General features: G+C 32.2%; 1 protein-coding gene across 1 annotated transcript; it reads left to right on the top strand.

The window, feature by feature from the left end:
• The first annotated feature begins 963 nt into the window (after positions 1-963).
• LOC120079411 (glucan endo-1,3-beta-D-glucosidase-like) lies at positions 964-3,407 on the top strand. The gene has a single exon (XM_039033576.2). It carries the CDS (start codon positions 1,101-1,103, stop codon positions 3,234-3,236), a length of 2,136 nt encoding a protein of 711 aa, XP_038889504.1. The 5' UTR covers positions 964-1,100; the 3' UTR covers positions 3,237-3,407.
• The last annotated feature ends 12,162 nt before the right edge of the window (positions 3,408-15,569 follow it).

The following is a 15,569-nucleotide window of genomic DNA, read 5'->3' as shown; positions in this document are numbered from 1 at the left end:
TGGTTACGAGAGAAATGTGAATTTATATCTAAAGTGAACAATATCATATCATTCCGAAGTTATTTGGAAGTTTGTTGTTCTTATCAAAGATATCTCTCGAAATTAATGTCTCTTATTATTTGTTTGAGATTTTAAGTATACCAAAGTTTATAGTATAGTTGATTGTTGGTTAAAATAACACTTTGCTCTATGCAATTCAATTGGTCTTAAATGTAATCACTTAAAGTTAATTTTGATCAAAAATTGATTACATAATAACGGTAATTTATATGCAAAAGTAATCATATGTGAACATAGTTTCAAAATTTAGAAAGAGAATGTAATACAATTATAACAAATAATCTTACACTTTGTCATTTGTTTCAAAAATACCTTATACATTCGTAACTTGTAATATTACCCAAGAAGTTTCATGAACGTGAAAACTATCCTTTAATATATTTTCGAATAAAAAGCAAGACTTAGAACTATGTAGCGGTAATCTAAAACAACGTGATGATCTAAATTTTCGTTCTTAATAATTGTCACACCATTTCATATTTTAATTTTCGTTTGAAATCTTAAAGATTTTATACTCTAAGGATATTTTTGAAATATCTGTAAAAGTTCAAGTGTAATATTACTACAAAGTAAAGAACTATCCGTTTGAGTTTGTCCACATCCAATTTTTGATATTTTTTAAATTACACTTTTTAATCTTCTCCAGATGTGGCAATTTCATAATTTTAAGTAAACGTGATTAAAAGAAATTCAATCACGTTTTCGATTGAAATTGATGAGGATTAATCCTATTTCTGTTTCGATTAGATCAATTTTTATTAGGTGAGAGTAAAAGTGGCTTAGATCTCTCTTGAAATTCGTCTCTTACTAATTTTAGATCTGTTTTGGTATTTGTGCCTATTAATTACACATTACATCAAGAGCTGTTGCTTTAATTTCAAAACAAAAAGTTCAAACCTTTTCTTTCTTCCTAAACATTATTTTATTTGCCACTGTTCCCTAGGGAATAATGACGTTACACTTTTCCCTTTTTAAAAAATACAAATTAGAACGTTAAGAACTCATCATTTCTTTCTTATTTTAATACATCATTTTCATTTATGACCTTCCACAATCCTCCCTTTTATAATTATAAAATCCTCTCCACCAATAATCCCTCACTAGCCATGGAAACGCCTAAGCCATGGCTAATTTCCATCTTCTTCTTCTTCTTCATTATTCTCACTGCATTTCCGCCGGCTGTTTCCGGCCAATTTCTCTTCCCCCAAACCACCTCCACGGCGGTTCCCGACCCCGCCAAATTCTTCTCTCCCACTCTCCTCTCCTCTCCCCTTCCCACTAATTCCTTCTTCCAGAACTTTGTCCTCAACAATGGCGATAAGCCGGAATATATTCATCCGTATATCGTCAGAACGGCAAATTCTTCGCTCTCTGTTTCATACCCATCTCGTATTTCCAATTCTTCAATCACCCAGTTGCAGTTCTACCCCGATCTCACCATTTCTGCACTCGACAGAACTTCCCCCGTTTCTAACACAACCCATTTCATCTCGTCCTTCAGCGATCTCGGTGTTGATTTGGACATTGGCGATTTCAGATTCCATCTTGTTCGTGGAAGTCCTTATTTGACTTTCTCTGTTCTGAAAATCTCCTCTGTTTCGATCTCAACCGGCAATGGCGTCCGGTCTGTTGATTCTTATGACGATTCTACAAAACATATCATTCGGTTGAACAATGGACGGAATTGGGTACTTTATTCCTCGTCGGCGATTTATCTGATTAAATCGAAGAATAATCAGATTGTTACTTCCGGTGGATTTTCCGGCGTGATTCGGATTGCTGTTTTGCCAAATTCAGCGATGGAATCGGGGAACATTCTTGATCGGTACAGTGGATGTTACCCTGTTTCTGGGTATGTGAAGTTGTCTGAAAATTTTGGGTTCAAATACAAATGGCAGAAGAAAGGAAGTGGCGGCCTTCTCATGTTGGCTCACCCATTGCACCGGCAAATTTTGTCGAGAAATCAAACCGTTCTTCCGAATCTCCGGTACGGCAGCATCGACGGCGACCTTCTGGGAGTCGTCGGAGATTCGTGGGATTTGAATTTTAATCCGGTTCCGATCACTTGGCATTCAATCAACGGAATCGACAAAAAGTTCTTCCCTGAAATTGTCGCGGCTCTTAAACGAGACGTTGCGACTTTAAACGTTACAGAGCTTTCGTCAACGGCGTCGTCTTATTTCTACGCAAAGTTGTTGGCCAGAGCTGCGAGATTGGCACTGATCGCAGAGGAGGTGGATAACGGCGCCGGTGTCATTCCGGCGGTGGTGAGATTCCTGAAAAACGGGATTCAGCCATGGCTGATCGGGAAATTTCCGAAAAATGGATTTCTATATGAAAGAAAATGGGCTGGATTGGTAACGAAGAACGGAGCTACAAGTACAACAGAGGATTTCGGATTTGGAATCTACAACGATCATCATTTCCATTTGGGTTATTTCGTGTACTCAATCGCCGTTCTTGCCAAACTCGACCCAAATTGGGGAAAACAATTCAAGCCTCAAGCGTACGCTTTGGTTTACGATTACATGAATTTCAGACCCAAAAAATCCCAATTCTCAATTCCGTTTAGAAACTTCGATTTCTGGAAGCTCCACTCGTGGGCCGCCGGATTAACGGAATTCCCCGACGGCCGGAATCAGGAAAGCACAAGCGAAGCCGTCAACGCCTATTACGCGGCGGCGCTGATGGGTTTGGCTTACGACGATGAGTCTCTGACGGCCGCTGGGTCGACCCTGACTGCGGCTGAGATTGCGGCGACGCAGACATGGTGGCATGTGAAGAGCGAAAAAAACTGGATTTACGACAAGGGATTTGAAGAGGAAAACAGAGTAGTGGGGATATTGTGGAGTGCGGCAAGGGAGAGTCGGTTGTGGTTTGCGCCGGCGGAGTGGAGGGAGTGTAGAGTTGGGATACAGGTGTTGCCGGTATTGCCGGTGTCGGAGAGGGTGTTTTCCGACAAGGGGTTTGTGAAGGAGGTTGTGGAGTGGGTGTCACGGGCGTTGGAACGGGAAGACGCCGGCGAAGGATGGAAGGGATTTGCGTATGCTTTGGAAGGGATTTATGATAAGAAGAGTGCGATTGAGAAGGTAAAGAAGTTGAAGAAGCATGATGATGGGAATTCTCTCAGTAATCTTTTGTGGTGGATTTACAGTCGGCCGGAGGGACGAGGCTGAAGACGGTAACTTGAAAACAGGGGAACAGGGGATTTTGATTGCCTAGTTTTCCACGTGTTACACGTGTCAATCTTTTCTTTTTCGTATTCTTTTCGAATTTATTAATCAAATTTACATTAAAAAAAAAAACAAAGAGAAAATATATATTTGAATTTGGCCACTTACCTCTAACACTAGTGTCGTGTTTCACATTGTTGATTGCATCAATGGGTCATTTTTTTTAATCATTTCTATTAATTGGTCAGTGAATAATATCATCAATTTTAATATCATCTTAAATTAATAAGCTAATGAACAGAGACAAATTTAATATCATATTATCTAATATATATATATATATATATATATATATTAGTTTTTCTAAATCAATTTCTTTTAAAATGAAATTTTTAGATTAAAAATAAAGTTGAAAATTGAGAAAAATTGTAAATTACAAAAAGTAGCACATCGAAAATATTTCATCCTTCAATGAAAATGGCATTGACACATGGAACAATACAATCGCACATAATAAGTATTATAAAATTGGAAAGAAAAAAAATGAATTGAGTTAATGCATCTAATTCCTAAAAGATCAAAATTTCAAGAAATTTAGTCAAAATGAAAGTAAATGTGTAACTGTCCCTACCAAAAATTGGAGGCCATCTAAATTTTCTACACTTATTACAACAAGGGGAATTTTAGATTATTTTTAAATCTTTAATGGGAAAAATATAGAGAATACAAATCGTTATAGCAATTAAAATACATAAAACAATTAATATATAAGATACTATTTGAGTCCAACAACTTACAATTTTACAAATTTACTCATTCTAGTATCTGAATATATAAAATAATTCTCTCAATATAGAATAGAATATTTTTCCTATAGAAGTAGCATCATGTCCACAAAATTAACGAACTAAAATTTTGTGGATATACTGACAAATTTTGAAATGGAGATAATTTTTTAAGAAAGAAATATGCTATGGAAAAACATTGAGAAATCAAAATTGAAGAAATGACATATTTATAGACTAATTCGTGACTATTTGAATAATCGTGTACTTGCTTCAATTTGATTATTCATGAAACGATGCAATCATTCAAGAAGAAACACAATTTATGGAATTAAAAATATGTATGAAGAGTCATATATCATTTATTCCAACAAAAACACTCATTCAAAAGTATATATTTAATCAAATGATTTTTATAGTTTCATAAAACTATATATATTTTTAAACTATTGATATAGATATGTTGAACATGTTCATGGACTATATGTGTATATATACACAGTAATTGACATTTATTTATTTCTTATATTTAAAGGTTCAAGTCTTCACACTATACTATTGTACTCAAACAATAAATACATATTTCGTAATACTAAAATATTAAGAAAGAACTCTTTACCTATTATATTTTTCTAAACCATAATTTTTAATATAAATATAATATATTAGTAGTTTGAACAAAATTTAATAAAAGAACAATAAACCATTAAAATAAACATAACTCAACTAATATAGAATTTTTTCTATACTTTGAGGTATTGTATTCCCCACCCACACATTTAAAAAAATTAATGAAAAATAATTGGGAAATATTATTAATTTTATTATATAATTAATTAATTTAAAAAGTACACTTTTGAGCCCATGTTTCAAGATGTTACATTTGTAGTTTTTAAGGTTTGAGTTTGATTTTGATTTATTTTTTAGATTTCAAAATGTTATAATTTGATCATTGAGATTTGAATTTTATTTCAATTTGGTCCCTAAGTTTCGAGATTTATAGTTTAATCTTATTTTTTTTAATTTAATACTTGTTTCCAATCTATAGTGTTAATGTTTGTCAATTAATTAAATGATTTAAAAAATATAATTAATTAAGTTTCAATAATGTATATCACTATTAAAATTAAATTTAAAATATTACTTGATAATTATTTAAACTAATTAATAGACAATAACGAGTAACTGGAAGTGAGTATTTAATCAAATAAATAAATTGAAGAGCAACTGTTGAATTTATATGTCAAATTGAAATCAAACTCAAAACTAACATTTTGAAAGGTAAGATCTAAATCAAAGCTAGATTAAAAAAAAAAGAAAATTATTTTAAAAGGTAAAAATACGAAACATTTACATATATAGAAGAAAAAAACAAAAACAAAACAAAACAATACAGGTTCGATTTCTTCTTCTTCCTCCATTATCATCCTCACCGATTTCTTCCTTTTTTTTTCCTTGGATTATCAACCTTCTTCACCAATGTTATTCATCAGCTTGACCAACGTTCTTCCTCAAGATTCAAAGAGATTATCGGTACTTCTTCTTCTCCTTCTCCTTCTCCTTCTTCTTTTTTTTTGCTTCTTCTTCTTCTTCTTCCATTGTTAGTTTTTTCAGAATGTTCTTCATGATATGTTCTTTTTTGCTTCTTCTTCTTGTCCTTCAATTGTTAGTTTTTTCAGAATGTTCTTCATGATATGTCTTTAGCTTTTGCTTCTTCAATTGATTTGATAATATTCTTTTTCTTCTTTAATCGATTGAAATTTAATCAATTTTGAACATCTCTTATTCTTCTTCGACTGTAGTTGACTGAAAGACTGTGATAGAGTTCTATCATTATCTATCCATGTCTATCACTATCTATCACTGATAGATAGAACTAAGATAGCGATAGATGTTCTATTATAAATTTCAGTGATGGGATTCTATTTTTTTCTATTACTAATAGACAGTGATAGAATTCTATCACTATCTATCAGTGATATTAACAATCATGATAGTCTATCCCTTATTGTTCCTATTTCTTTTCTTCTTTAATCGATTTGTTTATAATATTTTAGAATTTGGATTCTTAAAAGCATGGAGAGTTCTATCATTGTCTATCACAATGATAGATAACAATAAAAGTTAGTGATAAACCTGTGATAGACTCGATATACTAATATGTACTATGGATTTATTTATTCATTTTTAGATTTGTTTGTACTGGTTTATGTTTGCATATTCTTATTCTTTTTTATTAACATTATTTGATTGATTATATTTGTTTACAATCTTATCCATGAGAAGTTCATCCCTGTCTATCAGTGATAGACTTCTATCAATCATTTGTAATAGATATTTTCACTATCAGTTTCTTATACAATTTTTTTTTTCTCTTGCAATAATTTGATACCATAGTTAATCTTGTTATAGTTGTTTTTTACGATGGACAATGGAACCATATAATTATTACGAGACATATTAGTGCCTATCAGTTTCTATCTTTGATATAGATTGCTAAAGACAAATAATCATGATACTATACAATTTTCAATACTAATTATTTTTTTCATTTTTATTTATTATGTTGATCCTGCTTGCAACAATGAGTACAAAATAGTGGAGGGTGATAAACAGTTCTTGGTGAAATTGGACTCAAGATCTTGCAGTAGTCGAGTACGGGATTAAAGTGACATTCCATGTGCTCGTGAACTTGTTATTATTGGAAAGCTTAATGTGAATACTTATTTTTATGTATCAGTGTATTATTATTTAAGAACATTGTCATCAACATATAAAGGTTGTGTTCAACCTGTTGGAGTTCATTCAAATTGGAAGGCTATAGATGACGACAATAAAGTATTACCTCCTATCTATTAGGGATGATGTCCTAAATCTTGTAGGTTTCTAGTTTGTAAATTATTTATATATGAATTATTTATTTAATAAAATAAAATAAAGTGTTACTTTATTTGACATTTAGTCTGCATTAACCCAAATTCAATAAACTAAGATCCATGGTTATTTAATGTATTAAACATGTATGTGGTTGACATACAAGTGGATCATGTTTGAGTAATAACCTGAATAGTCTGTAGTATATGGATAAGGTTGAGTACCTTATCTGGTGACACTACGGATGCGACCCACTTTGTAATTGTTACAATTGTCCTAAAGTGTTACAAAAGATGCGATCCCAATCGTTCATGTGGAGACATGTGAGTTAAGGTATCCTATACAAAGGGTTTGTATAAGATTAGATCGTGAAATGATTAGTCTCTTTTTATAACACCGTTACTTGAAGAGACTTACATTTCACTAGGATGACCATAGGTAACTTGATCTTAATCTTGAGTGAGTTGTGAACTCTTGCCTATGAAGACGATCCTTTGAAATATATGGGTGAGAGTGACCAGATTTCTTGACTCTATATGCTTACCATTTTGTGGATTCGTCCGAGTGGGGAGCTAGGAACATAGCTATACGAGATGAAGTTCACTTCTTCCGGGTCATAAGGTAAGTAGATGAATTGCTCCCTCAAGGACTGATTCCTGATCTTGAACAACGAGACGCCTCACCCTCTCACTAGCCAGAAAGGGGTCTAGTTTATAGTTGGACTATAACTGATTGCCCATTTGAGAGATCAGCAGTATTTAAGGAGTTAAATGAAATTACAAGGGTAAAACGACAATTTGACCCAACCGTAATTACGAGTAATTTGTGAATGGCCAGCTTACTATTGATTGATTATATCTATGGATATAGAAATATATCTACAATGCGATGAGTGCAGCTGTCAGTCTTTAGTGGAGTGACCGACAGTTAATGAGTGTTGATTCATCTAATTAAAGAGTTTAATTAATTAATCTTGTATCATTAGAGCTAATATGTAAATTCATAAGGTCCCGTTGCTAGCTCATTAAGGATTAAATAATAATCAATTAATTTTTGGATTAATTCGAATTGTTCAAATTAATTAAGGGAATTAATTATATAAGATGCAATTAATATAATGTACAAGGATACATTATAATATAAAGTCTGATGAGAGAGATAAATATTTGAATAGGATTCAAATATTAATTAATGAATGAGATTCATATAAAATAATAGGTTAAAATTAATATGAATATGATTCATATTAGAAATATAGGTTATGTGAAGAAATATTATTTAAATATGATTCAACTATGTGATATTTATATTAAATATGATTTAATATAAAGTTTTTAATTTAATTACATCAGAGATGAATTAACAAACACGAAGCAAAACCTACTCCCTCCCATCCCAGGAATAATTGAAGAGTTAAAATTAAATGAAGAATAACTCCTGGGAGTTATTCAACGTGATAACGGGGAGTTATTTTGAATAACTCCCCCTCCCCCTTCTTTCTTACCCATAACTAAAGGCACAGAAGGAGTGTTTGACAGATACATGAAAATTCACAGAAGTATATTGTGGTTTTCTGCATTTTTCCCTTTTCCAAGATCTCTCTCAAGAAACTTTGATTCTTTCACTAAAGTAGAAGAGCCCACTGATTCTTATCATTGAGAATAGCAAGGAAGAACTTCGTGGTGGTGTCCAGATCTTTTCTTGTTGTGATCGATGAAGGCGATGCTCATGGCATTGGAGAGGAGAAATGTGAAGAATAAATTAAACAAGGGCAAGAATTTCTTCTTCCTTTTTTTTTTTTTTTTTTTTTTTTTTTTTTTTTTTTTTAAAGCATGCTTATACATATTTAATGTTTTTCTTACTCTATATAATTTCTTTGTTTGAGCTTTCAAAATGAAATCACTAACACAAAGTGATTACTCACTTTCTTTGAGGATCCAAATCCTTCCATTGGCATTAGACTCAAATTGTGTCTCTGTATGTCTCTTGGAAACAAAAATTAGAGAAATGGTGGATGTTTACTATATTGTGAATGTTGGTTTGCAAAATGGATAATTTCAAGTATTGACACTTAAAATTTACTGCTTTAAAGTTATTTAAAGTTTTAAGGGCTCATTTTTTTTGGCATTTAATTCATGCTATTGAGTTTGTAAGTTTGTGTTGATTGTGATGCAAGTGTTGCTAAGGAGATCGGTGCAATCTGGAGCAAGAACGGACTTAGATTGAAGCAGAAATTGCATTTTGTGCTAGAGCGTAAAGGGATAGCATTGCAATGTTGTCATATACACTGCAATACAGAAGACCAACGTTGTGACACTCGGTAGTGGCATTGCAATGCTACAAGCGGTGTAGTTCTACCCTATCTAAACTAACCAGATGAGCGTTGCAATGCTCCGAACTTCAAGGGTGCATGCAAGCTGTTCTAGAAGTCGTGGGTTCGAGGCCTGAGGCAGATTTACAGCTTTTTTTTTTTTTTGCTAAATTTCTTTTTTAGTGCATTTTAATTGTTTTTTTAATTAATGAAATTAATATAAATATTATATTAATTTAAATTTTAGGAGTGCCAAAATTTGGTCTATTTTTTGCTATTTATTTAATTTTACATGTGATGTATGATTAGATTAATATGTTACATAATGTATGCCACGTAGTTTTAAAATCCCACCTTAGGATAAACATCTTTCATATATCATATTTAATATAAATGTTATAGTATACAGTTGCATGACATTATAAGCATCCTCATTCATCATAATGAACATAAATGTTATATTATTGTAGGGACAGAACCCTAGTGTAATGGAATTATCAGGACCTTAACTCGACATTAATTGAGAAATCGAAATACCAATACACTATAAAAATACAAAAATCACAAAGACAAAAAAAAAAAAAAAACATGTTGTAAAAGTTCTAGGTTAAGCATGCATAACAATTATGAATTCAATCCTACAGACAAAAGAAAAGATGCACTTACTCTCATTGATGAATCAGACGAAAGGGCCATTCTCTTTGGGATTGAAAATACGAACACTATCAATTTGGAAACCTTCCCATTTTATGATAATATTGATATTGGTTTGTGGGAACCAATTTCTAATTGGGAAGAAAAGGGGGAGTTTTTTTTAGAGATTTTGTTTTCCCCATAAAACGTTTATGTAAAAAATTCGTTCTTGAAGAAAAATCCTTAACTTTCTTCATTCTTTTGCAGATCCTTTTAATTAATAGAGAGAGAGAAAACGTGAGAGCTATCCACATTTCAGATAACTCCCCTATGTTGGAGTTATTTGATTTAATAAAAATAAATAATTAATTAAATTAATTAATTAATTAATTAAATTAATTAATTAATTAATTATTAATTTAATCTAATTTAATTAATAATTCAATTTAAACCATATTTAAATGAAACATCTCTCACATAATCTATAGTTTTAATTAAATTACATTAAATCAAATCAAATCAAATTAATTATTAATTATTTTTTAAGTTAATTAATTATCAAATTAAATATCAAATATTTAATTTAGCCTACATTTGAATCATATTCAATTGTGTCTCTCTCATAACTTATAGTTCTAATGTACATATAATACACATTAATTTTAGCCTATGGTTTTAATATGAATCCAATTCATATTAAATTAATATTTGAACTCCTTCAAATATTTAATTCTCCCATAAATTATTTTTGAATCATATCCAAAATTAATTTTATATTATAATGTTTAATTAAAATATAAACTTTATATTATAATGTTTAATTAAAATAAAAACTTTATATTATAATGTATTATTATACATTTTATTATTTCTCTAAGTGAATTTGAACATTTTAAACTCTATTCAAAACATAATTACCTCAATTCCCTTTACGAGCTAAGAAGGGACCTCATGGACCTACAGATCAGAAGCTTCAATGATATGAGGATAAACTCATTAACCACATTAATCAATATTCATTAACTGTGGATACACTCTACTAAAAACACACAGCTACACTCTTCTCACTATAAATATATTTCTGTGTCAACGGATATAGACCAATAACAACAAGTTAATCCTTCACGAGTGTTCTTAACACCGCTTGGGTCAAAATTACTGTTTTACCCCTAAGTTACTTCTTTATCCTGAAGTACTAGTGCTCCTCTAATGAATAACCTGTTTATAGTCTAATCATAAACAGAAACCCTCTCGGGCCAGTGAGAGGGTAGGACCCTTTGTTCGGAATGTTGAAGACACCATTTAAGGGAACACTCATTTACTTACCCTATAGTTGGGAAAGAGCGAAATCCATCTTGTATTATCATGTTCCCATCTTCTCACTTGGTCTCTTCCCCAAAATAATAGGCATATTGAGTTGGTGAATTGGCCACTCTCACTCATACAAATCAAAGAACAATCTCTCGTGAACATGAGTTCATAATATACTCAGGATCAAGACTAAGTTTCCTAGGCCACCCTATTGAAATAAAAACCTAACTAGTCAATGGAGTTACATCTATTTGTTACTATTTCACGGTCTGATCTCATGCAAACTCATTACATAGGATACCCTCACTCACATGTCACCTACTCAAACGTGTTGGATCATTGTGTTTGTACCAAATACAAAATGAATCGTATCCATAGTGTCACCAGGATAAGGTACCAACCTTATCCCTATAATATAGACCCTTTAGGTTGTTGTATCATAAACTTTGATCCCTGCATGTCTCTATATACATTTTAAGACTCATAAGACAACCTAGGATGTTAGTTTATTGGATTTAGGGTTATTAAGACAAAAGGAACACGGTACAATCAATAACATTTATTGAAATAACATCGATAACTCTTTATTGACAACAGTTGATTATTTACATTTTCTATCTACGAGTTTTAGGGCATAAAACCCAACGATTATATGATAACATATACCATTAAGTATATCCATACATCAAACTATAGTATAAATGTCATATTATATGGTTGAATGATGGATATGTTTTATTTTCATCAATTATTAATATAAGTATTATATTATATGATGAAAATGAATTGCATTGAGCATATTACTTAGTAACTATGAATATTATATTTAATTAATGTCATTAGATGCATGATTATAGGTTTTAGTATTTCATTAATTTATAAATGTTATAGGTTTAGCGAATTAGAAATAAAATCTATAATCAAGAGTTGTATACAAACATAGGTCTTAATGAATTTTAAATGGTCTAAAATCAATTCACCTAGATCTATGTTAAAGTATTTCTAATATGATTAGAAATAAGTTAATCTTTTATTTTAATTTTAATTTAAATTGGAAATAATAAAATATTAAATTTATAACATAATTGTCTATAAGGGGCCTATGTCTAAGAAAGATCCTGTCTAAGACTGGAGTATTTAAGTTGACGGAAATGGAAACCCCTACCTATAACTGACCTGGAAGATGAATTAGATAAATATTTTACAAGCATGTAATACATTGTTTATTTTATTAAATTTTTAATAGACAAAATCATATATGCTTAAACTAACAAATATAGGAGTTATATTGGGTCAATTTAACAATGGACTTAGATAAATTATTAGCCAGATTTACCTAAGTAAAGAGCCCTAGGTTTAAAACACTTAGTGGGAGGAAATGATATATATGATATGTCAATTTCTTTCATGTTCTTCCTAGAAGTTCACATCGTGAGATCTATACTCGGCATTGTGGCACCGCTTGCTTATGTCCCCCAGCGAGGCAAAACAAAAGTCATCGGTGGGGTGATCAAGTGCCCCTTCATTGGGATGAGGCATTCACAACCATTAGACAGAAATAACTCTTGTAATTGACTCTAACAGTCACTTTTTTTCGGTCCAGAATTGTTAACCTTTAACAATTCCGTGTAACTGTAACCCCTCACCCTAGAGTTCCGCCCTAATGCGCCCACCATAGGGAAAAAGCATATTAGGACAAGAGAATAAAATGACCTTATCCTATACAGGAGGTCAGATAAAGAGTCGTGCAAACTGTCATCCTTTAGGCTGACACTTCCAGGGTGCCTCGAGGCGATGCACAAAACGTTATCTAACCTTGGTATTGGCCTACCCAAACACCATCTTTTAGGGGGACACTCCTAGGATGCCTTGAGGCCAAGGATAGATCTCACAGTGTGAACATTAGGGAGAAACGTGAAGAGGTTTAAGTGAAGTATCATATACCCCAAATACCTCCCACTGAATGTTCTACCTAGGGATTCATGAACTTAGACAATCTAGCTATTGATTTTATCTAAGTATGAGTTTAATTTGTTAAAAAACAACTATTATCTTTAATAAATAAACAAGTTCGAATCAAGTCCCATTAAACACTTTAACAGACTATCATCAAATTTGCATGCATGCAACAAATCTATCTAATTCACCTTTCCAGGTAGGTTCCCAAGTAGGGGTATTCCGTTTCCGTCAGCTTAAGTATCCCAGCCTAGACAGAACCCGCCTTAAACAAAAGGTCCCTTATAGATAGATTTGGTACATATTTAATCTTTTATTAGTCAATTTAATCCTGTTAAACTGATTAAAAGATTAAACCTTAGGTTTCTAATCTCTTTAGAACCGTGATCTTAGGTCTATCTCCATCAAATTTTAAAACTCTTTTAAAACATGATTCAAGCCTAAGTTTTCATGCATATCTTTCTTATTGATTTTAGTTCTAATTTCCATTATAACGTTTATAAAAGGAAACAACCAAAATCATTCACATTGCTCAGCTAGACTAGGTATTTATAACTCTTATAAATTTAACCTATGTGTCATGCATCATGCAATGTCCATTCATTATTATATATAACTTTTATATAAAGAAGTAATGAACTAAGCATACGTGCTTCATACACCCTTATACTATAACGTTTATAATATAAAGATGATGCATGAATATGCTTAATGCATGCATAAATATAACTCTTATATTATATTATGCATGAGCATACTCTTATGTAATTTAATCATGCAAACTATTATATCATAACTCTTACAATATAGAGATGATGCGTGACAAATACATAATCTATAGTGAGATTTAAAACTATATGGTATACTATATGACATATAATAAAAACATACATCTCATGTACATTCACCAAAATTAATGGATCGGGATGATTAGCCTAAAAAACCGAAAATAAATCTATCTATTACATTAAACCATTGAGTAAACCAGTTCAACAAGCAACCGGATCTTGAACCACCCGGGCGAAGCCTTCTTTGTGATCATCTAGTAAAGTTGGTCGAGTAACCACGATCGTGTAGCAATGATCGAGTGCCTTTAACTATGCGATGAAGCATGATGGCCACTCGATCGTGTCGCACACCAAGTTTAAACGCAAGCCTAAACGATCATATAGACAACTACTATGTTATGAAGCATGAACGTCTAGATGATCGAGGAGCAAATGCTAAGTAACACTTACCGAGTGATTGTGTAGCCAGTGACTATGCGATGAAGCATGCTGGCCTACACGATTGTAGTATCCCATACTTAACGATCGTTTACCCCATCGTTTACATGATCTAACCAGTTCTTGGTCTTCTTCTTCCTCGAAGTAATGTGCATCTTCATGCCTTGAAGCTTTATCATGAGCAACTCGAACAGACTCGAACTCTTTGAATTACAGACACGATAGCAAATTACTATGTCCAAAAACACGGGGGCCCTTACAATTAACTTTGAAATGTAAAATAATTCATTAACTAGAGGCAATCATCCCAGAAACTCCATTAATCCACATCAACATATACATTTAACATTTAAACATAATGTAGACATGCTTAACACCCACTAAGAATGTAAATGCAATTCAATAAAGCAATGAATTTAGAATATCAGAACCTGACTCTGATACCAATTGAAGGAACTCTAATAGAAGAGAACTAGTGAGCAGAAGCAAGATTTTTTCAAGTTCATTGTGAAAGAATAAATACATTCATAAATATACATAACAGTCATGCATCTTCAAGAAAATTACAGCATGCTTTCTTAAACAAATACAAAAGGAATCGAGAGACTTACCTTTGGAGAACTCTTCTTTTGAAAATCTCTCACTCTCATGATTAATCAACCAATAATATCTCGCTCTTGTGAACAATCGAATAACAACCTTTCGCTGTCGCCACAATTGTCTAAACAATCTCTCGTTGTCATTCAGATCACGAACAGTCTGCTCCTCAAACAAGAACTCTTTGACACTACCACTCAGCAACCTTGGTATTCTCGAAGTGTGAATCCAACATGTGTGGGCTCTGTGTAAATTTGGTAGAGGGAAGGAGGAAGAAAACGATTGAACTACACGATCAAGTAAGTGGGAGAAAGGTTCTGTCTATTGCATAGACTGAGAGTACTTGATCGTTTAGTAAATCTCACTCTCGTGAAAATCGCCCAGCCAGTCGTCTAACAAATCTCGCTCGATCGTTTAGTCTTTTGCAGACGTTTACACGATTATTTAGTCTCTCGGTTTACATGATTGTTTAGTCTCTCGCTTTACACAATCGTTTAGTCTCTCGCTTTACACGATCATTTAGTCTCTCGCTATAGGGCTATCATGTAGTCTCTCATGAGCAAAACGATTAGTAATTCACTAAATGAAGCGATCGTTTTGTAAAATGAAAAAACTTTTGATTTTATCCTTCAATTATTAAAAA

This window comes from Benincasa hispida, chromosome 6 (genome assembly GCF_027475165.1).
Source record: "Benincasa hispida cultivar pf3 chromosome 6, pf3_genome.v1.1, whole genome shotgun sequence".
In the NCBI taxonomy this organism is placed as follows: domain Eukaryota; kingdom Viridiplantae; phylum Streptophyta; class Magnoliopsida; order Cucurbitales; family Cucurbitaceae; genus Benincasa; species Benincasa hispida.
The sequence above is the reverse complement of the archived record's forward strand: the minus strand, read 5'-3'. Positions and strand labels throughout refer to the sequence as shown.